The sequence below is a fragment of the Hydra vulgaris genome, chromosome 11, assembly GCF_038396675.1.
Source record: "Hydra vulgaris chromosome 11, alternate assembly HydraT2T_AEP".
Classification (NCBI taxonomy): domain Eukaryota; kingdom Metazoa; phylum Cnidaria; class Hydrozoa; order Anthoathecata; family Hydridae; genus Hydra; species Hydra vulgaris.
Genome location: NC_088930.1, coordinates 5710001 through 5734280, shown reverse-complemented (window position 1 = coordinate 5734280; position 24280 = coordinate 5710001). Strand labels below are relative to the sequence as shown.

Here is a 24280-nt window from a genome sequence, read left to right as displayed (position 1 = left end):
TTTTAATTGCAAAATATAAACATTAAATGTAAATTATTTTGTTTTATTTAGCTTCAAGCAACTCTTGTTCAAGCGATACCTCCCGATCTTTACCAAGCTTTTTCTCTTTAAAAGGTAAAATATTTGCACCGCAAAGTACTCAACGAACATTAATGATAACCCATGGCGGGATTCGACACATGAAAATTGGAAGTGATATGAGAGACTTGCTTCAGAAAACTAAGTGTTTAACGACTTGATTTTTGACGGCATAAAAAACCGCCTTAATATAATATAACCGCTTTATAAAAAAAACCTTTTTTGAAGCTAAATACACATATACTGACACATATAATAATTATATATATATATATAATATATATATTATATATATATATATATATATATATATATATATATATATATATATATATATATATATATATATATATATATATATATATAATAATTATATATATATATATATATATATATATATATATATATATATATATATATATATATATATATATATATATATATATATATATATATATATATGTGCATATATGCACACACTCAAAACCGTTGACACTATATAAGGCTTTTATATTTAATTTTGTAACGACAATATTTGTAAATAACATTTTTATAAATGATAAATAAATTACACTAATTTCTATCGACAGGAAAATGTTTATTAATGCATGAATAAATAAATTCTTAAATAAAAGTAAATATAATTTAAAATAAATAACTCTTTTGGTTTCAAATTATTGCATTTAAAATTAGAAAATAAGTACAAAATTATGCAAGAAAAAAAAATTTACTTTTAAAGCAATAAACTGCTTCATTGTTAATTTTATACTATAAATAAAGATCATAAATAACATTTAAATTCAAAATTATTAAAAACTAATTTAACTCGTTACATTTTTGTTTTCATTTTTCACAAATATTATATATAAACTTCTTAATAAATAATTGTAGACTTTACAACTAAAAAATTGAAAACTCCAAAACAATTTAATTATAATAACAAGCTAGCTTGAAAACTTTTTTCTACTATACTGATTATATCTTCCAAAGCAATTGGAGCCACCTGAATAAACAGTAAATTTATAATCTTCATCAACAGCAGCATAGCTGATGAAATTTTTTCAACATAAATTTAAAATGATTTTATTTATTTTTATTAATTCATATATTTTTACTTATAGTAATTTATTATTAAATTATTGAATATACATAATTCTTGAGTTGGTTTGGCTTTCCAAGATCTATTTGATACTTGGCTATTAAGACAACAGATTAAATCAAAAAATACAATTAATTTTTGTATCAACATTTTTCTGAACATGCCAATTTCTGAATATGCCAATAGTCAAAATAAATGTATAAATGTTTTAAAAAAAATGGTAGATAGTAAATCATGAAAATCATAACTCAATATGACAATAGCAGGGGGCGGATCCAGAATTTTTTGGTATTTGAGTAAATTTCAGATAAGTTCTAAAAACAATGAATTTGCAAAGATTTCAATTATATGAAAGCTTACACAATCAGATTTTATCTCGAGGAACTTTGATAATAAATACATAATATCCTGCTCAAATGTTACATCAGAACAAATATCCAAAGCAGTGCATAAAAACCCTAATAAGACACTAAAAGGGTTTGCTGTGTCTAAGAAAAATGATTATCGTGACGAGAAACTAGGAGAGTTGAATACAGTTCAATTAGAGCGTCAGAATATTTTTAAGGATATATTTATATCAAAATGTAACAAGTGTGTAGCAAAATATAAAATACTATTTGTGGGATTTACATTGTCTGAATTTTTAATTTGAGATTTATGAGTGTTTGGTGTATCAATTTTTTTTTGTGATGAGATTTATTTTTCAACATATTATCATTAAAATGAAAATATTTTGAAAAAAATCACGAAACTTGAAGCACAGCAGCAAACGCCCATAGTAAGATAAAAGATTACTACATCTATCCAACAACATCTGTAGAATAATCCAAGATCATCTGTACACTTTTGTATAAGATCTTTTTTTTTTACCCTAACAACATCTGCCCAATATCATCTGGAAATTCAATGACCCCTACTACATCTACATCTGGTAATTTTTCTCCAAAAAATCCAATAACATCTAGAAGAATTTCCTCCAGATGTAATTACATCTGAAAAGAATCTTATATGTCTCTACATCTGGTTAAAATAATACATTATTTAATAACTTTTTCCGGATGTAACTACATCTGAATAAAACCATATATGAACTACATCTGGTTAAAATAATGCATTATCATTTAATAACTTAATAAAATCCTGTAGTTATATTTAATATAATTGCAAAGATGTAACTGCATGTGTAGAATTCACAGATGCAGTTGTACAAATGTAGTTATTCTTAACATAATTGCAAAGATGTAACTACATCTATAAAATTTCTAGATGTAGTAGCACAGATGTTGTTATACTTAGATAATTTTTTTTTTCTTTTATTTCTAATTCACCTCCCCAAAGCCGAGAAGGCCACTACAGATGAGGAGGCTACTTGTGGTATCACCCTCTCTCAACTCTATAACTCCGAAACACGAACCTTGACGAACAAGGCCGCTGCACGGAGAAACAAGTTGAGCACGGTACTACCAGGGACGTGGTGGGAATCGAACTCAGAACCTCTCGCTTATGAAGCGAGCGCTCTACCACTACACCACTACCGCAGATAATTAAAAAGATGTACCTACATTTGTAGTAATCATATACTTTTTACACAGATGTTATTAGACATCAATGAAATTTCAGATGTTGTTGGACAGATGTTATTAGACATAGCAAAAACTGATGTTGTTACTCTGATCCCATAGTAACCCTTGATTACTATTTTAAAAAATGCCTATAAAAACTCCTGGTTGAGGAAAATTAATTTAAAAAAATGCTTTAACTTAAATACAATCATAATTAAATTTTATCAAAATATTTTTTGGTGCAAAAAAAACAATTTAAAGTTTATAAACCCCTTTTTATGAAAATTTTACAGTTTTAAAACAATAGATAACATTAAAAACTAAAAAAAAGGTGGGATTTTTTATTCAACTGTTTACTAATAGTTTGATTCAACTGTTTCATTCAACTGTTTACTAATAGTTTTTTCATCATTTTTCATGCAGATTTATTATTAAAAAAAAAGATAATAATGAAGTTTTTTAGACTGCACTTTGGAAAAACAAGCAGAGTTTGAACAAGAATTAAAAGAAGAATTTTATTAATAAAGTTTTCAAACACAAAAACGCCTTGGTTGACAGAAATAAAGAACAGGTCGTATGCAAAACCTTTTACAAAGACACATTAAGTTTAAAAAGTGGTAAAATCATATGTTGAGTAACATCAATGAAAAAAAGAGAAAAATATATTTACTATGCCATGAAACTCAACAATTACTGGTCGCTCCCAGGCTGTATTAAACTTTTATAAGAACTTTACAAAAATATTTAATTAAATATGGTTAAAATTGAAATATTATTTTAGTAATTATTATATTATGTTATATTTTCTATTTCTACATTGTTATAACTTATATAAATGAAGAATGTATATTGATAGACATTTCATTTTGAAAACCTATAGCCGATTAGTTACTAATAATTTTTTTAAATATTTTAATATCCTTAAATTTATACGAATAACAATCAATGTATACATTTTATTATCCTATCTCATGTTTTTCACCTACTTGTGAAGCTGCTGTTTTGTTATCTTTTTTTTTCTTCATCTTTTTCACAAGAACTCTGTTGAGAACAAATACCTTTTAATTATTGCAAGAAATTAATGCAAAAAGCTGCTGTTTGATGGTAAGCTCCATTATTCTCAGTTTACCAAATCTCATTTTTTTATCTCAGAAGTTAAGTTCTAGAAACTTTTTGAAAATCTTTTACAGTATCATTAACAAAGGCAAGTCCATTCCATTTTTATTACATGGTTCTAATTTAATTACCTCTACCAAGTGTGAGGCAGAACTGTTTGCAAGAACTTTTTCCCTAACTCGTTTCTTGAATCGAATGACCACACTCTTCCTGTCATCCCAAAGAAATAGGTTAATCCATTGTTAGACATCCAAAGGACTCAGACTGTAGTTAAAGTTATTTTTCTGCTTGTGATCGAGATAACATCTCTTTCTCCCTATTATTAGCAATATTCTATGAGACTTTAGTAAACAAACTTCTAATATTATTAGCAAGTTCTTTGAGACTTTAATTAACAAACTTCTCGAATCATTAGTCTGACAACCTCATTTGTGACAATCAATATTTTGACCTAAATTGTTCTACAACTGAATTATTATAACAGTAAAGGTTCTACTGTGATAACAGTAAAGGATCTATGCTGGAGTCACTACAGAACCTTTTATTTATTTTTAATCTTAGATGGAGGTGGCAAGACAAAAGCTATCGTTTTGTTGTCTTAATACATCAAAGCTTTAAAAAAAATTTGGCATACTGGTCATTTTTCTTGAAATTTTTTGAGATTATTAAATTATTCCTTTCTAACCGCAGTAATATAGTTTTCCCCGAAGGCCGAGTACCACAAGACTTCATTCTTGGTCCTATATTGTTTTCATCTTATTAATGATCTTACTGACAATCTTACATGTGGCTCTATCTACACACCTATATAGTCCAGTCTTAACAAAATGTCACCATCTTTTGATCACTGAGAACAGGCAGCTGATTTTGAATCTAATCTTTCATTTACGACAGCTTGGATTTTGCAAATATTTACTGCTAATTTATTGCAAACTATTTTACTGTTAAATTACTGAAATATTGTTGATATTCATAAAATAATGAATGGCAACACTTCTACTGAGTCCTTTTTACATTTTCTCGGATTTTCATTCACTTCTGATATCTCATAGAAACCATATATCATTCAATATAATAGAAACCATGACAACCATATAACATTCAATATAGTCATTAAGCAAAGCCGCATCCTTTTACTGTATTTATTTACTGTTTTTTGTCAACCATTTCCTTGCTCTTAAATAGGGGTTGCTGTAGCATGTAGAGAGTAAATTAGTTTAAAAAAATTAAACTTAATGGTTCAAATGTAAAATTTACAGTAATAATTAAAGAGGAGCACTACACTGTTAGTTCCATACTAACCTTGGGAAAAACTTTTATTTGCAACAAGAAAGCAACAAAAAGTCTTTAACATGTCAAAATAACAAAAATCAATATTATTAGATGATTGACTGAGAAAATCTGCATGTTTGTGTTCTGTCTAAACTTCTGGCGCAGTGTTGACTCACCTGTAAGTTGCTATCTGTATGTTTGTATTCTGTCTGTTTATGTTTCTATGTATGTTTGTGTAACCTCTTAACAGCACCATGTTGCAAATGGATGGTGTCCCTAATAATGTTTTTGGTGTGCATTGTTGAGGCCACATAAGGAGCCCTATGTTACGACTTTACGAGGCTTAATTAACAGGACTTAAAAAATTGCATAGCTTACTGCTAAGAAGGCCATGCTTTATCTATAAATGAGTCAAGTTTTCTTTAAACTTAAATCATGCTAAAAGTAACCTAAAATGTTAAACAAAAAACTATCCCCACCACCTAACTGTTTTAATATATCTTTTACAAATATTTGTGGTCTGCGCAGCAACCTTCCATCAGTTGAATCTTACCTCTTGCAAATTCACCAGACTTGCTTGCTTTTAGTGAGACTAATTTAAATTCTGCTATTCCTTCTTTTGATCTCAGTGTTGATGGGTACTATCCTTAGATTCCCAAAGACTATTGCACTTTTTTAGATGTAATTTCTGATCAAATTGACCATCCCTTCTCTCTTTACCTCTCAGCTAATATTGTTTTTGCTGGTGACTTTAATGTTCATCACATTGAATGGTTTGGTTCTAACGCCACAGACCCTGCTGGCACTAAAGCCTATAACTTCTGCATTACTCAATCTCTTACTCAAATAGTTAACTTTGTGACTCATTTTCCTGACAACCTTACCCATTTACCTTTTCTCTTTAATTTATGTCTGGTTTTTGATTCTAGCTAGTGTTCAGTTTTCCTTTTTCTCCTTTAGGTAGTTCTGACCATGCAATGATCTCTTTAAATCTTTTATCTTGTACTTCCTTTTCGGACTCACCCTATCATTGCACTACTTACTACTACTCTAAAGCTAACTGGGACTCTTTTTGTGATTTCGCTTTGTGACAGTCTTTGGGCTGATGCCTTTTCCCTCTCAGCTGAAAGAATGCACCTCCTATGTAACCTCCTGGATTCAGGCAGGAATGGAAGCTTTTATTCCTTCTTGTCGATTAAGTCAAGCCTCATTTTACTCCATGGTTTTCACCCTCATGTGCAGCTGCTATATCTAATTGTAATCATTTTTTTCATCTTTTTCAAAAGAACAACTTTCTTGAGAACAAACGGCTATTTATTATTGCAAGAAATCGATATAAAAAGATGCTAAGCTCTATTATTCTCAGCTCACTAAATCTCATATCTTATCTCAGAAGTTGGGCTCTAGAGACTTTTGGAAAATATTCAACAGCGTTGTTAACAAGGGTAGGTCTAATATTCCATCTCCCACTCATTGGACTGATCTTATTACCTCTCCCAAGGATAAGGCAAAACTATTTGTAAGAACTTTTATTCTAATTCAACTCTCAATATTCCATTAAGACAGCTTAACCAATTGTTAGACATTTAAATCACTCCAGCTTCTGTTGCTAAAGTCATATCTCGATTAAACTCTTCTATGGCTTGTGGTCCAGACAACATTCCTGTCATAGCCTTACAAAATTGTTCTCAGAACTCTCTTCAATTCTCTCTAAACTATTTTATAAGTGCTTGACTGAGCCTTGTTTTTTTGCCTGCTGGAAAAATGGCATCTGTTGTTCCAACTTTTAAAAACTCCGGTGAACAATCTGACCTCTCCAATTATCGTCAGATTGTGCATTTGATGGAGGCAGAGGCTAGGGCTATTGCTCTTGACATATTTAAGGCTTTCAACAAAGTTTGGCATCCTGGTCTTCTTCATAGCTTGTTTCATATGGTGTATCTGGGAAAGTTATGGAGATTATTAAATTGTTTCCTTTTTAACTGCTTTATTAAAGTCATCCTCCAAGACCAACACTCTTCTTTATTTCCAGTAACTTCTGGGACCACTGATAAAACCTCAAGGTTTTATCAGTGGTCCTGTATTGTTTCTTATTTACATTAATGATCTTTTCAACAAACTTACATCTAAAGTCTTTTTGATGATGACTCAACTTTATACTGTAGACGCTCTTGAATCTGATTTCAATACTGTAACAGATTGGAGTTCACAGTGGCTTGTAAATTTTAACTCTAACAAAACTCAGTTATTTACTGCAAACAACTATCACAATGCTGTCGAAAATCCTATATTAATAAATGGTAACCCTCTTACTGAGCCCTCTTCTTTATGTCTTCTTGGATTATTGTTTACTACTGACCTTTCATGGAAACTATACATACAATCAATTGTTAAATTAACATCTGCTAAAGTTGCTTCTCTTTATCATGCTTGCCATTTTCTCTCTCCTGATTCCATTCTCTACCTCTACAAATCTGTCCCTGTATGGAATACTGTTGTCATATTTGGGCTGGTTCTGCTAATGATGCTGTCTCTTCTAGACAAAGTCCAAAAACGCATTGTAAACATAGTTGGATCCACACTACCAGCTAAGCTTGAGCCTCTTTCCGATCAACATAAAGTTGCATTACTTTCTCTTTTTTACAAATACTATCATAGTCTTTGCTCAAAGGAGCTACCATCTCTAGTTCCATCAACTAAAACTCTTGTTTTTTTACTATATCTATTCCTGCATGCTCTAAAAAAAATTTTATTTATTTAGTTTTTTCCCCTACACTTTAACCCTTTGGAACTCTCTCCTATCTTCATGTTTTCCTGACTCATACAACCTACAACTATTCAAGTCTTCTGTCAATTGTTACCTTTCTCTACAACTCTAATATATATATATATATATATATATATATATATATATATATATATATATATATATATATATATATATATATATATATATATATATATATATATATATATATACATGTAAGATATAAAAAACAAATGGATTAGATTTGTGAACAGAAAAATCTAGAAAATAAATTCCTTATCTGTAATGTAATGCTTTACACGGAGTAGAGCATTTTAACAATAAACTTATAAAGAATGGTTAAAAGGTAAAAGATTCTGTTTGATTAAAAACTTAAAATCAGTTTCTACTATTTATCCAGATCCTATAGATAACATCTTTATTACCTACAATTTTACTACCACAAAAATCTCCTTAAAAAAATTTTAAGAAGATAAATATCAGTCATTTTAAATGAATGATTCTTTACTTAACTTAAATTCAGTCAATGAGATAGCGCTCCAGGATAAACCTTTTCTAACTTAAATTGAATGATGATTGTTTGTCAGAAGTTACAGAATGTATTAAGATTGATAAAGACTTACATTTAAAAATTTTTTTTGAAAGAGTTTTCCTGTATCTTTGCACCAATGGTTCAGGCATGGGAACAATTATAAACTTAGTAAAAAAACCATGCTTGAAAACCTTCCTTCATATCTAGAAAAATAGGTAAAAAATTTCTGGATGAGCTTAAAAAACATCTATTGTAAATATGGTGTAAATTGTGTTTGGTTAAAAAATAAAATTTTTAGATATAAGTAGTTAAGTTAGATATAATTAGAGAAAAGTTAATTAATATAATTAGAGTAGAGTTAGTGGTTAGATGCGGTAGTGGTGTAGTGGTAAAGCGCTCACCTCATAAGCGAGAGGTTCCGAGTTCGATCCCCACCACGTCCCTGGTAGTACCGCGCTCAACTTGTTCATCCGCGCAGCGGCCTTGTTCGTTGAGGTTCGTGTTTTGGAGTTATAAAGTTGAGAGAGGGTTATAACCACTATTAAGTAGCCTCCTCATCTGTAGTGGCCTTCTTGGCCTTGAGGAGGCTAAAAAAAAAAAAAAAAAAAAAAAAAAAAAAAGATATAATTAAATTTAATTAATATAATTAGAGTAGAGTTAGTAGTTAGATATAATTAAAGTTAATTAATATAATAAGAGTAGAGTAAGTGGTTAGATATAATTAGAGTAAGACTAAATACAAAAATTTTTTCAATACCGTACATCTGATAAAAAATGTTAGAAATAATTTGTTAAATAGAAAAAGATTTGTTTTTCCTGCATTCAATTTATTTTATTTTTTTGATGATATTCAAGTCTTGTTAAATCATCTGGTGAAATTTAAGTCTTGTGAAATTTCCTGGAAACTGTTGCACAATGTTCACAAAATTTAAAAAAAAAAAAAGCTTCTAGAATCTAGAACCTACAAATTTAAATAGAATGTTTAGATTGCACTTGACATTTTTCATGAAACTACAACAGTTGCTAAAAAATCTTATTTTCTGAACTGTAAAGATGCTAGTTTTCTTTATCTTTTCAATGCGTGGTGGACAATATCTAACTCTAAAGTCCAACTTTGCTTCATTAATCAACTTCAAGCAGCAACAGGTGATAAAAAGCCTGAGTTTCTCTATGCAATGATACAGTGGGTTTCAACTTAGGGAAAGTTTAAAATTTCTAATTCTGAAAACTTTACTTAATTAACTATTTATGAAGATTTGATATTATGACCAACCTTTTCAGTATTATGATAGTAGAGTGAAATTGAAAAAACATATTGTGTACGCTAACTTAATTAACTAAATATTTTTTAAAAGCATATATACTCCATAATATCTAACAACCGTCTACATTAAAATAATAAAAATAATATTTTTTTACCTTTACTCGTGTTCTCTTTCTCTTACCTTGGTTAAAAACAAACAAAACCATATCAATGTTCCATAAATTAATGTAAGTACTGCTATCAGTTTTTTTTATTACTTTATTGGCAGAAAACCTTTATTACATTGTAAATCAAATTTTAAAAATACCCTTTCGGTGAGGTGAAATGTAAAATCTTCTGTCAACAGTTGGATCAGACCTAGTCAACTTTCTAAAATCAACAAAAAAAAAGAGCTGTAATATGTTAGGTCTTGACACTAGATAATTAGTAAGTGAATACAAAAAAAGATAGTCTTGTATCGTGTGGTATTGTTTATATACTAATATGACAATACATCAATATCATCAGTATTGGCTCAATACCACACCATACCGATAACAATTCTCATACTATGTTGCAAAATTTTATTGATTTAGCTGAACATATTAGAACTACTTCAAAGGAACGCATTTCACTTATTTATGGTAGACATTTTGAAGATTTGATTATGTAGTTTTTATAATTGGAACCCAGGGGTCATTCCATATGAAATTATCCAGAATATGAGACCCTTACGTCTCAGAATATGTTCATTTTTACCTCACTTGCGGTCCATATTAAAAAAAATAACAACTGCGAAAATTTTAGTTAAAAATACACATGGGTTCCAGAGATATCGTCTGTTGAAATAATGCTGACTCATCATTTTAGTGATTACCTGAAGTGACTACAAAGCAACTTTGACATATAGTATCTTCATAATTGCTCGGGGAAATTTCTTAAAATGTGGTACCCCAATAGATTTTTATTCAGGGAATCCAAAAATAGCACCCTCAAGACTTGATTGTCTCAGGAAATACCTTGTTTATCCAATTGGGTTTAAAACTATTGACTTGTAAATTAATGGTTTTTGGAGGTCAAATGAAAAATGTGGCCCAAAATCCTGAGTAAAAAGTTTAATTGTATATCATTATTTCATTTTAGGTCTACTGAAAAATATTAGATTCATCAATTGTCTCTCTAATACTTGATCAAAATTTGCATTTAAAAAAGGTATCTTCTTAGAAAAATTTAAATTTTGTAAGGAAAGCAATTAAAATGTTTTTTTCATTCTTTTTTACATCTTCGCTTCCAACAAGGCCGCAAGCAACCACTAATTAAAGTTGGACATTACCAGAAGAGAAAAGACGAAGATAAATGAATTTTAGTAGATGGCACAAGAGATGCTAGCTCTTTAGAGCAGTGCCCATTATAGTATTTGTAGAAAAGAGAAAGAGAAGCGACATTACGGCGATGTGATAATGGTTGGAGGTTGGCTGCAAGAGCAGCTCCAACTATGTCTACAATGTGTTTTTGCACCTTGTCTAAATGAAAACGGGCATCATTAGAAGATCCGTCCCAGATATGGCAACAGTGTTCCATACAAGGCCAGACTTGAGATTTATAGAGTTAGAGAATAGAATCCAAAATAAGAAAGCATTGAGTTCGATAAAGAGATGCAACCTTAGCAAATGCTAATTTTGCAACAGATTTGATATATGGTTTCCAAGAAAGATCGGAAGTAAGAGTTAATCCTAAAAGATGAAGTATGGATGACTCATCGAGTACATTACCGTTCATAAATATAGGAGGATCTAAATTATTGCGATAACAATTGGCAGAAAAAAATTGAGTTTTATCTGAATTGAAGTTCACCAGCCACTGTAAGCCCCATGCTGTAGCAGAAGTGAGATCCTTTTCAAGCTCAAATGCCCCCTCCAAGCAATTAGAGAGTGTTGGCTTCTTATCAAGATAAGAATTGTACCATCATCAGCAAACAATGCCACCTTAGATGTGAGAATATCTGGAAGATCGTTGTAAATTAAAAAGAGTATAGGGCCAAGGATAGAACCTTGAGAAACCCCTGAAGTTACAGGGTATGAAGAAGAGGGCTGTTCATCAAGGACAACTTTTATACTACGAATGGAAAGGAAGAATTCAATAATCTTAAAGATGTTACCAGATACACCATAAGAAGAAAGTTTATGGAGAAGACCAGCATGCCAAACTTTATCAAAAGCTTTTGAAATGTCAAGAGCGATGGCCTTAACCTCTCCACCTTTATCTAATGCACGATAAAACCTATATGTTATTACTGTTAGCAAATCAGCTGTAGAACGAGAAGATCGAAATCCATATTGATGGTCAGAAAGTTATTAGATTCAAAATGAGAAATTAAGTGTTTGTTAATTAAGATTCAAAAACCTTGCTTATGGTAGGAAGAAGACTAATGAGACGGTAGTTAGACAAATCAGACCGCTCTCCAGAATTTTTGAAAATAGGGATAATAGATGCCGCTTTCCAGCAGGCTGGAAAACAAGACTCTGATAAGCACTTGTTGAATAGTTTTGAGAGTATAGAGTATAGCTCCGGAGAACACTTCTGCAAGACAATAACAATTATGTTGTCCGGGCCACAAGCTGTAGAAGAGTCTAAGCAGTAAATCACTTTATATACAGAAGCTGGAGTGATAAGAATGTCAAGCAATGGATCAACCTGTTTGTTGGCAATATCAGGTAGAACACAACTAGTGGAATCAAGAGATGATATTGATAAAAAGTTCTTAGCAAACAGTTTAGTTTTGTCTTTAGGTGCAGTGACAAAGTCTGAACCATACAAGAGAGGTGGAATTAAAGATTTGCCCTTATTATTAATACAATTAAAGATTCTCCAGAAGTCACGAGAGCCTAATTTTTGTGATGAAATACAAGATTTCATGAGAATAGCGGGCTTTGGCGTTAGACAAAACCTTTTTACATTTATTTAAATAAAACACCAAAGAGTGTTATTTAGTGACTATTTTAGGACATTTATATTCATATGCCAAGGGAGGGCCAGGGGGACTCTGACTAACTCTGACACCTCCCCTCCCCCCCCAATCTTCCTGGATTATTTTTTTTTACATAAAATGAACTAATAATAAAAAATTATTAAATAAAAATTAATAACATATATTTTTTTTTAGTTTAAGTTTGAGAAAGAATTTATTTTAATTATTTCAAATTGGTGAATGCTTAAATCCTATTATATCAAAAACAGTCATAAGTTTTGTTTTGTTCTTTTTAAAGGTTATACTTTACTTTTTTGTATTTTTTTAAAGAATTTGAATTTTATTGTTTTTATATTTTAGTATAAATAATAAACATATTCAATATGAAGAAATGTGACATTGGAAAAAGTCTTAACATTCATTGCCACAAAACTGGATTTTCTAGAAAACAAGGTTTTGTTCAATTCAAAGATCTTTCTTGTGAAAAACAAGAAGAAATAATATGGCGAGCAAATTTAAGCAACCCTCGGAATTAGGAAAAATGAGATCGGCAATAATTTACCGACCTCAATCTTTTTGAGGTTGGCATTAGGTTGGAAAAAATTATTTGATACAAAGGTCTGACCATAAAACATAGAAACGAGGTTGGCAATTTTTTCTAACCTAAAACACTTTCAGGTCGGCAGTTAGGTCGGCATTGCCGAATGCCGACCCTAATTCCGAAGGTTGTTAAAGGGAAAAATATTGTTCAATAAGAATTATATGTTGTTATCATGAGCAGTTCTATGGGAAATATTTTGAGAGAAAAATTACAAAGTGTTGCAATCCTTTTGGAACACACAAGAAAGGTTAAAAAATTTTTATAAAAGGTAATTGAACATTAATTACAACAGAATTTATATGAAAATTAAAAGAAATAGAATTTAATATTTATAACAATGTTTTTATTTTTAGTTATTTAAAAAACTAAAAACTAAATTTGTTTCTTAGGTAATATAAAGATTTCCCTAGACTTGGCAAAATTTTTGCAAGAAAATAATTTTTATGTAACCCCAGGTTGGAAATTCTGCAGTAAATGTTACAAAAAAGCAGTAAAAACTGATGAAGATTTTAATTCACAAGAAGAATGGGAATCAAAAAGTGAGAAAAAAATTAAGTTAGATACTACTATAGAATTGTTTGGAATTTTACCAATCAAACTAAAAAGTCTTTCAAAACACAACAAATTGCCTGCAGCAAAACAAAAGTTTGAGAACATTATTGACAGAGTTGCAAAAATGGTCTCATTAGCATATAATATTAAAGAAACTTCTTTAACAACAGAAATAAAAAGCCCAATTTCAAACAACAACATTAACAATGACCATGATCTAGACATTTTATTGTGTAAAATAAAAATAAAATTTCAGAGACTGACTCTTATCACTATAAAGTGCAAATGTTAACACTCGCACCAAAATCACGGATACGTTCAAAGATATCAAGCTACTTTGAGTGTCTGAGTATCTTGTTCAAATTGCAAGAAAAGTTAAAATTGAGCATGAAATTCTATCATTGCCCGAAAAAAAACCGGAAACCCACTCACCAGAAACAGTTAATTTAGTGATTAATTTTTATCAAAGTGATGAATTTTCAAGAATGATGCCAGGAAAAAAAGATTTCATAAGTGTTAGGAAAAACCAACATGTTCAAAAAAGATTATTGCTACTCAATCTTAATGAATTACATGTTGCGTTTAAAAAAGACTACCATAACATCAAAGTCAGTTTGTCAAAGTTTTGTACGCTTAAACCTAAATGGTGCATTACAACTAATGCGTCAGGTACTCACAATGTATGTATACATCACCGAAATACAAAATTTCTTATTGATGCCATTAGGTGGAATAAAAGTTATAAAGATTTCATGGCATTGATTGCTTGTTCGCCTAAAATGCAGAATGTATGTTGCATCAATGTAACCAATACCTGGTATTGAAGCATTAAAAACTTTTTTAGTGCAAGAGTTTATGGACTATGAGCTCGAAGAAGATATAGCATTCAAGCAATGGCAGAGTACCAATTGTACAACACTATTATTATAGTCTTTGTCACTAGATGAATTTAATGATTTATTATGTGACAGCATTGACAACCTTACCACTCTTTCATATATTGCCAAAACACTAAGTAGATACTTGAAAAACTGTAAAGAAAATCTTAACCAAAACGAATGCTTAATTTTAGGAGATTATGCTGAAAATTATCATTATGTTGTTCAGGATGAGAATGTTCACTCTTTACAATGTACTTTATTTTATAGAGGAAAAACTTCTCAAACATAAATCTTTTTGTTACCTTTCAGAAGATATTGACCATGACACAGGATTTATTTACAAAACTCAGGAAGATATAACTAGATATATCAAAAAAAATTTACCTGATGTATCAAGTGTGAAATACTTTTCCGATGGTTGTGCAGCACAATTTAAAGATTTTAAACTTTATCAATCTTTGTCATCACAGTAAAGACTTTGATTTAAGTGCTGAATGGGTATTTTTTGCTACCAGTCATGGTAAATCCTCCTGTGATGGTATTGGTGGGAATGTTAAAAGAGTAGTATGACAAGAAAGTCTAAAACAAATAACTACTGGGCAGATTTTAGATAATAATTTAATGTACTCCTTTTGTGAAGCCAAGATAAATGGAATTTGTTTTATATTATTTTCAAAAGATTAAATCGACCAAACAAGAATTCAATTAGAAAAAAGATATTTAGGTGGAAGAACAGTTTCTGGCACAAGGATGTATCATCACTTTATTCCAATTGCTTCAAACACTATAAGTTATAAAAAAAGATGTATTGATAAATGCACTGAAAAATTTGGTATCATTCGAACAAGCAAACATAATAAAGAGATTTCATTAAACATAAAAAAATGGATTATATTGCATGTTTTTATGAGGGATTTTGGTGGGTAGGGATTGCTGAAGATGTAAGCGACCTTGATATAAAAGTCAGATTCATGCATCCACATGGACCAGGTAAAAACTTCTTTTGGTCAATGAGAAATGAAGAGTGTTGGGTGCTCAATTCTGACGTTATATGCCTAATTTTTACACCCACAACAATATCAGGTCGTTTGTACAACATATCTGATTTAGATTTGGAGAATATAAGCAGTTGGTTACAAAAAAAAATTAACTACATTTAAAATTATTTTGTTGTAATTTTATTTACCTGTTTTGCATTTAGAATTTGTCTTTCTTTTTTTCTTTTTTTCAAATCCTTAGATGTAAGGCTGAAAAGGAGTGGAAGTTTAAATAATTCCCACTGTCTACCTCATAATGTCAATGGCTATATTAGTCTTAAACTACTAATAATACCATAAAGATATTGATATAAATAAAAATGTTTAAAAACATTACAGTATCTTTGGTTTTAAAATTTAAGATTTTTAAAATTGTGAAAAGATCTCAGTTTTGAGTGCTTACTTTGAAATAAGAGGTAAGTATTTATCGATTTGAAATAATGAAAATAAATTTTAGAGTTTATAAAGTTTCTCAAACTTAAACTAAAAATGTATATATATATGTTTTTAAATTATATTTTAATAATTATAAATTCAAATTATGTAAAAAAAAATTTAGGGAGATTGGGGGGGGGGGGCAGAGTTAGTCAGAGTCCCCCTGGCCCTCCCTTGGCATATGAATATAAATGTCCTAAAATAGTCACTAAATAACATTCTTTGGTGTTTCATTTAAATAAATGTTTTAAAAACATTTCAATTGCTTTTGTTACAAAATTTAAATTTTCCTAAATAGATACCACTACTAAATGCAAATTTTGATCAAGTATTAGAGAGACAATTGATCTAATTGACAATTGAATCTAATTGACAATTGAATCTAATTGAAAATTGACAATTGAATCTAATATTTTTCAGTAGACCTAAGATGAAATAATGATATACAATTAAACTTTTTAATCAGGATTTTGAGCCACAGTCTTCATTTTACCTCCAAAAATCATTAATTTACAGTCAATAATTTTGAACAAAATTGGATAAACGAGGCATTTCCTGAGACAATCAAGTCTCAAGGGTGCTATTTTTGGATTTCTTGAATAAAAATCTATTGGGGTACCACATTTTAAGATATTTCCCCAAGCTATTATGAAGATACTATGTGTCAAAGTTGCTCTGTAGTCGCTTCAGATAATCACTAAAATGATGAGTCAGTATTGAAACGTAAGGGTGTCGAAATTTTCGACATTCGAAATTTGCCCTGGGGGTAAATCCATATGAAATCCTTAAAAAAAAAAACATTTTCGGAAAATGTTTTTTTTTTTAAGGATTTCATATGGATTTACCCCCAGGGCACCCACTAAAGAGTAGATATTATAACAAAGAACGCCTTCCATCTTGTTTCTTTACAAGTAATTCTGTTTTGTTGAAAAAATTCAATTTATATTCTTTTTCAGATGGAATTGGTTTTGATTGAATACTCTATAATGGAATTGGTATATTTTTGATTGAATACTCTATAGCTGAAATCATTTTCCTGCCAAAAAATGTTTAGAACACTGTCTTGCAGAAGTGTTTTCAACATTTTATTCTCCTATATATTTTATTCTGCTAAACATTAAAGCAATACTTATTATTAAAAATTTCATTTTTTTTTTTTTTTTTAATTTTTCTTTTCGTAGTAAGGGCATACTGTTAAATATCTTCTTCCAGTCAATCAAAACTTCATATTGATATGTGGTCACGGTGAAGCGACAATCTTTTTTAAAGTAAGCCCTAATATTAAAACTCACTAGATCTTTTATTAGTAACTCAAAATGTTTCTCTTTGAAGTAGTGTTAAATGTTAAATTTCATGCTTCAGAGTTCAAAAGGTGAGAAAAGAAAAATAGAAAAAGATAATACATTTTTAAATAAAAGATTAACAAAAAATAAAAATCACATCTATCATGACAAACAACCAAATAATATACCTATTAACTGCTGGTTCTTTATAACAAATATTTAAACGAGATCTTTTTTCTTCTTTTAAATCTATATCATCATTATTAATACTTTGATTGAAAAATCGAATTTGAGGAGGACTAAAAATTCTAACTCTTCTTCTGTTTTTTTCTCCTCCATCTGAACTATAGATACCTGAAAATATTGATAAATAAGAAAAAACCTTTCTTAAAAATTAAAAATTTGGTCTTTGAGCAAATTTTTAACTTTTGTAAATTTATTTAATTTTATCTACATAATTCTAGTTTTTGAAATGTAAGTGAAACCAGTAAGACCAGTATTACTAATAACCATTAATATTTTTATATTTTCAATATATATTACCTTATAGTGTGTGCATATGTGTGAGTGGATAAAAATATATAAATCAGTTTATAATAAAAAAATATTAAACGCTAAGTCATCTACAATTCCAAAAACCTTTTTTCAAATTTTTTTCATTTATATTACTAAAGCCTGTAAGAGTTTTACTACTAAATGTTAACAAACTATTTAGTACCTCTCAGAGATTTCATCAACAGCTGTAAAATAACAGTTATTCAACAGTGCTATATAAGGCATGGATGTCTCTGTTTGTACATTTAGTGTGTATTGTCAAAGCTATATAAGGAGCTCTGTGTTACCACTTTGGAATCATTAAAAGAGATGAGGTATTGATTAGCTTATTGTTAAGGGTGACAAGTACTATTTATGTTTAATATATCAGGTTTTCTTTATTAACTTAAATCATGGCAATAGCATCAAAAAATATTAAACATAAAAAAAATTGAGAAATATTTCTGGTCTTCGAAATAATTTTTTTTTTTCAGAAAAATTAACAAGCCCTACTTGCTTTTTGTGAGCCTAATAATTAAATAATTTGTCTATAACATCTTCCAAATCTCAGTTTTGATGTCTATTACTCGCACAAAGACTTGAGTAGCTATATATTCTGCTTGTGCATATATTTACGTATCAAATCACCTTACATCATAAAATCATATTTGAATACTCTGGCTATTTTTTTAGAAATATACATTTGTTAAGCAATATATATATATATATATATATATATATATATATATATATATATATATATATATATATATACATATATATATATATACATATATATATATATATATATATATATATATATATATATATATATATATATATATATATATATATGTATATAAATTTATATATATATATAAAAATTTATATACATATTATAAGTAGCCTCCTCATCTGTAGTGGCCTTCTGGGCCTTGGGGAGGTGAAATAACAAAACAAAAAAAAAAAAATGTATATAAATTTATATATATATATATATGTATATATATATATATATATATATATATATATATATATACATATATATATATATATATATATATATATATATATATATATATATATATATATATATATATATATATATATATATATATATATATATATATATATATATATATACAGTGACCTAGAAAGGTTATGAAAGTTAGGATGCATGGGGGGGGGGGCTTATATATATAATATCTGTAATGTTATGTAAGAAAATCTCTATTGAAGACCTAATTCAAACCTTTTTTTTTTACATTACATTAAATTGGTTTCACGGCCTTTAAAAGTGAACCCAATTGAGACATAACCTTGAATTTAATTTTTTTTTTTTAGTGACAAAACAACCAACTGAGGAATGAAGCTGATTTACAATTTAAAAAAAACAAAAACAAGATAAATAGCAATATCTCAACAATAAACAAACAATTATTGTGTTATCAAGTTTATTTAATTAATATTTAATTAAAAATAAGAGAATGTAATTTTGTTACCAATTGTAACCAATTGAGACATAATGTAATGTTAAAATGCTATAGGGGTTTACATTCATCTCTGGGAAAATTGTTTTTATAACTGCAAAATGTAAGCTTAGTCAAATTTATTCAATTTAAGTTAATCAATTTGTATAGTACTCGGAGAATTTTTTTATTATCTTTTCGATGTTTGCCTACTTTTTTCCATGTTAACCTTATCTTCTCGTCACGGTAAGGAAGGAGGCATCAACTTCCTGGTTAAATGCACTTCTGTGGTGCTCTGTGACAAGACCGCTAGGTCTTCTTGGGGCACCTAAATAACAACAACAACAACAAAAAAACCCTACTTTTATCCATGTTGGCCATCTTTTTTTAAATTCTTTTTTTTTTTTAATGAAATCTTGATTTGATAAGACATTTTATACCTTTCTGAAGATACGTTATACCTTTATGAAGATACGTTTAGATATTTTAAATTTATTTTAAAACATCAAAAATATCTTCAGAGAGATACTTTTGATGAACATCTTTTTTGATGAACATCTTTTATGCCTGCATCTATGATACTTGCAACCATCACTACCTGCCCAGTAGCAGAAATATTTATCTTTCCCTATCAAAAGATGTTGGTTTCTTTAAGCAAAGTAATTGCTACAAAACCATTATTCTTTTTTCATATTGAGTGTTCATTTACCCGTAAGTTACTTTATGTATGGTTGTGCCTCACTAATTCGTTCAAATAATCTCTAATTTTTTATGTTAGATGTAATGTTTTTTTCTACTGCATTTCCAAAATATCTTACTTAATGTTTTAAAGTACTGTTTACAGGAGATGAACTCCTTTTAATAAGGTTAGGCCAGGTTCAGGATTGTCATGATAACCCTGCTACTGGTATCATTAAACCCATTACTTCCTGCCCCATACCCTGCTACCTTGTAGGGTTTGCTTTTTGTGCTGTGGCAGTGCTCTATCTATGAATGAGTCATGTTCTTTTTAAACTTGAATCATGCCAAAAGTAACCCAAAATATTAAACATAAAAAACCAACCCCACCACCAAACTGTTTAAATATATTTTTTACAAATATTGATGCAAAGCAATCTTCCATCAACTGAACCTTACCTCCTGCAAAATTTACCAGACTTAATTGTTCTCAGTGAGACTAATTTAAATTCCGCTATAAAATGACTTGGAATGGTGTCTCTTGTGCCACCTACTAAAATTCATTCTTGTATTACCCGTCATTATATTAAGTCTCATCCTTTTACTGTGATTGTTCCTACATGCACCAAAAAATCTTGTTTGTCTAGTATTTTTTCCTTTTACATTAGTTCTTTGGAATTTGCTTCCTTCATCTTGTTTTCTTAATTCATATAATTTGCAATATTTTAAGTTATTTGTCAATTGTTATCTTGCTCTATAAACTTTATCTTTTCTCTTCCAGTAACTTTCCACTCTAATATGGTTGCTTGCAGCCTTGTTGGAATTGAAGATGATGAAAAAAATAAACCCTAGATATTGTATTTATTTATAAAGGAAATAATAATAATTCCTTCTTCAGATCTCAGTGTTGATTGGTACTATCTTTTAATTTGCTTGGCTTTGAGGTATACATAAGCATCAATTCAACTATTTGATGTAATTTCTGATCAAATTGACCATGCCCTTCTCTTTACCCTCTGCCAAAATTGTTGTTATTGGTGACTTTATTGCTCATCACACTGAATGGCTTAGCTCTAACGCCACTGACCCTGCTGGCACTAAAACCTATACCTTCTACATTTCTCAATCTCTTACTCAGATAGTTAACTTTGTGACTCGTTTTCCTAACAACCCTAATCATTTACCCTCACTCTTTGCTTTATGCCTGGTCTCTGATCCTAGCTTGTATTCAGTTTCTTCCTTTTCTCCCTTAGGTGGTTCTGGCTATGCAATGATCTCTATAAACATTTGATGATCCTTAGGCTTATGTCTTTTCTCTTTCAGGTGGATTCAGGCAGGAATGAAAGCTCTTATTCCTTCTCATCAGTCCCAAATCAAGTCTTATTCTACTTCATGGTTTTCACATTCTTTGCAGCTGCTATATCAAATCATAATCAATTTTTCTTTTTCAAAAGAATTAATCTCTTTTTCAAACGGCTATTTATTATTGCAAGAAATCGATGTAAAAGGGTGCTGTCTTATGCTAAGCTCCATTATTCCCAGTTCACTAAATCCTGTATCTTATCTCAGAAGTTATTATTCATGGAACTGATCTTATTATTTCTCCCAAGGATATCACAGAACTATTTGCAAGAAACTTTTCTTCTAATTCGACTCTTGAACCTTATGGCCATTCTCTTCCTTCCATTCCAATTAAACAGGTTTATTCCTTTGAATCACTCTAGCTCCAATTGTCAAAGTTATATCTAAATTAAAATCTTCTATGGCTTGCAGTCATGACAATTCTGTCATAGTCTTACAAAGTTATTCTCCAGAACTCTCTTCAATTCTCTCTAAACTATTTAATAAGTGCTTGACTGACTCTTTTTTTCCTGCCTGCTGGAAAATGGCATCTGTTGTTTCAATTTTCATCTGCTAAAGATGCTTTTGCTTATCATGCTTGCCATTTCCTTACTCCTGACTCCATTCTCTACCTCTACAAATTTCTTATTCGTTCCTGTATGGAATAGTGTTATCATAGTAATAGTAATATAGATGGTGTAGCGAATTACATCACGAAACACATATATGGTTATATATGCGTTATGACAGCCTACACTACTCTTTATTTTATTTATAATAATTTACAATTTGTTAAATCAAAATTATATATAAAAAAAAATTAGAGTTAAATAAATTTAAAAAAATTTATAATAAAAATCTATCAAGTCTTGCTTTAAAAGAGTTCAAAGACTGCGCATTCACCACATGAATTGGTAATGCATTCCATTTATTTACAATACAGTTACTAAAAATTGCTTGTCGAGACAAAGAATGCTTGACATTTTCTTTTTCAATTCTTAGATCATGACCTCTTATTGCTGATGCTGGTTCGTTTGCTTGTAATGACAGTGCAAATTGTTGTGGTTTAGTGTCATAGCCATGTAATACGATCTATATTGTTCAATAATACTTTTGTACTAGATCGCCACATAAATGCCTAGTCTCCTACGTAGTCAATTTCATTTTGGATAATCGCTCCTCATAACACAGATGTACCAGTTTGGTTGCGCGACGTTGAACCTTTTCCAGTATTTCAATGTCACCTTTCAAAGTAGCATTCCATACAGGGATTGCAAACTCAAGGTGCAATCTAACTAGCACTGTGTACAGAGAATTAACTTGATGATGCCATTTGATGTCTAATGAGATCAACACGCAGAGGTCACATTCTACTGTTGTTTTGCCTAGTTTGTACTCAACACCATTTTCTGTAATCGTATAGATGGTCTTAGGGTTCTTTTTGCCAATGTGCATAACATTGCACTTCTCCTTGCTTAATTCCATAAACCATATAATTGTCCATTCAACTAACTTGTTGATATTGTTTTGCAAACTGATTGTATCCAAAATGTCTTTCATCAGTTTCATTAGCTTGCTGTTGTCAGCGTAAAGTTTGCATCTACATTGTAGTGTTTCTGGTATGTCATTGATGAATATTAAAAACAAGAGGCCCAAGAACAGATCCCTGAGGAACACCACTGAGTATATTCAACTATGATGATGAAATTTCTCCCATTACAACGCGTTGCCTACGATTGGTTAAGAAAACCTCGATCCATCTCAACAAAACCCCAGATATCCCATATGCTTTACACTTAAATAACAGCCTTTTGTGCGGTACCTTGTCAAAGGCCTTGCTGAAATCGGGGTATATCATGTCGATTGGACACTTGCACTCCATGTATGTTGTCAAAAAATCCATTGTTTCCAGTAAGTTGGTTGCACAAGCTCTTTTCTTCATAAAACCATGCTGGTGTCGCAATAAAGCATCATGTTGTTGCTAATGGTCAGTGATTGCTACACGAATAAATCCTTCCAAAATTTGCATGGAACTGACTTTAAAGACACTGTTCTGTAGTTTAATGCTACATATGGGCTGTCCTTCTTGAACAAAGGGGTTATGTTTGCTTCACTCTAACTATTTGGTATTGTGCCCAACTCAATTGTAAAGCTGAATATGATTGCTAGAGGTTTCGAGAGTGTTGACGCATATTGCTTAAGTACATACGAACTTTCCATACAACTGTCCATCGCTTTGTTTTTGTCCGATTATTCTAGTTTATTTTTTACATTCTCTGAATTTAATTCAATCCTCCAGTCCCATTCAATGTCTTCATTTATTACTTTATCGAATTTCCGAAAACAGATTAAAAACTTTCATTAAGACAATTGACGATTTTTTCCTTGTTGAAGATTAATGCACCTGTACTGTCTCTCAACATTTGTAATTTATGTTTTAACTTGTGTTTTAACATGTGTCTTTTCGCATACAAATAGAACACCCGAGGGTCTGTCTTTATCTTGTCAACAATTATTTTTTCATACTCGCTCACTGATTTCTTCATGGCTATTCTCACATTCTTTTTTGTCATTTTGTATACATTTAATCATTTGATATTTTTATGACTTGTTGCTCTTAGATGATTCTACAGTGTTTGTTAAGACGTATTAGTCACCTAACTTTAGCCGGTATACATGGATCCTTTATTGTACTTTTTATTTTGTTTTGTTTGGACAAAATAAATTGCTGACACATGCACTGACACTGCAGTCCCTCCACCAATACCTATTAATCTATTTTTTTGTAGCATATATAACCGTCTAAATATATTACTGATGACTCATTAAACC

At 29.9% G+C, this 24280-nt stretch overlaps 2 protein-coding genes across 9 annotated transcripts in view; one reads left to right on the top strand and one right to left on the bottom strand.

The window, feature by feature from the left end:
- LOC100213488 (cyclic nucleotide-binding domain-containing protein 2) overlaps positions 1-325 on the top strand; it is a 28933-nt gene extending 28608 nt beyond the window's left edge. For 4 of the 5 annotated variants that reach the window (XM_065809882.1, XM_065809881.1, XM_065809884.1 and 1 more), the window contains one exon: positions 52-325. In XM_065809882.1, the coding sequence (XP_065665954.1) occupies positions 52-239 (188 nt within the window). In that variant the 3' untranslated portion in view covers positions 240-325. The remainder of the gene's footprint in view (positions 1-51) is intronic. The other variant, XM_065809883.1, reaches the window with a different exon arrangement.
- The window catches only part of LOC136087356 (uncharacterized), a 75303-nt gene that overhangs the window by 13385 nt on the left and 37638 nt on the right, over positions 1-24280 (bottom strand). For 2 of the 4 annotated variants that reach the window (XM_065809888.1, XM_065809887.1), the window contains exons 8-10: positions 17615-17780; positions 9998-10059; positions 9846-9871 (exon numbers count right to left, since the gene is read on the bottom strand). In XM_065809888.1, coding sequence (XP_065665960.1) covers positions 9846-9871; positions 9998-10059; positions 17615-17780 — 254 coding nt within the window. Of the gene's footprint in view, positions 1-655; positions 1082-8522; positions 8630-9845; positions 9872-9997; positions 10060-17614; positions 17781-24280 lie in introns of those variants that run through there. The other 2 variants (XM_065809886.1, XM_065809889.1) reach the window with 2 other exon arrangements.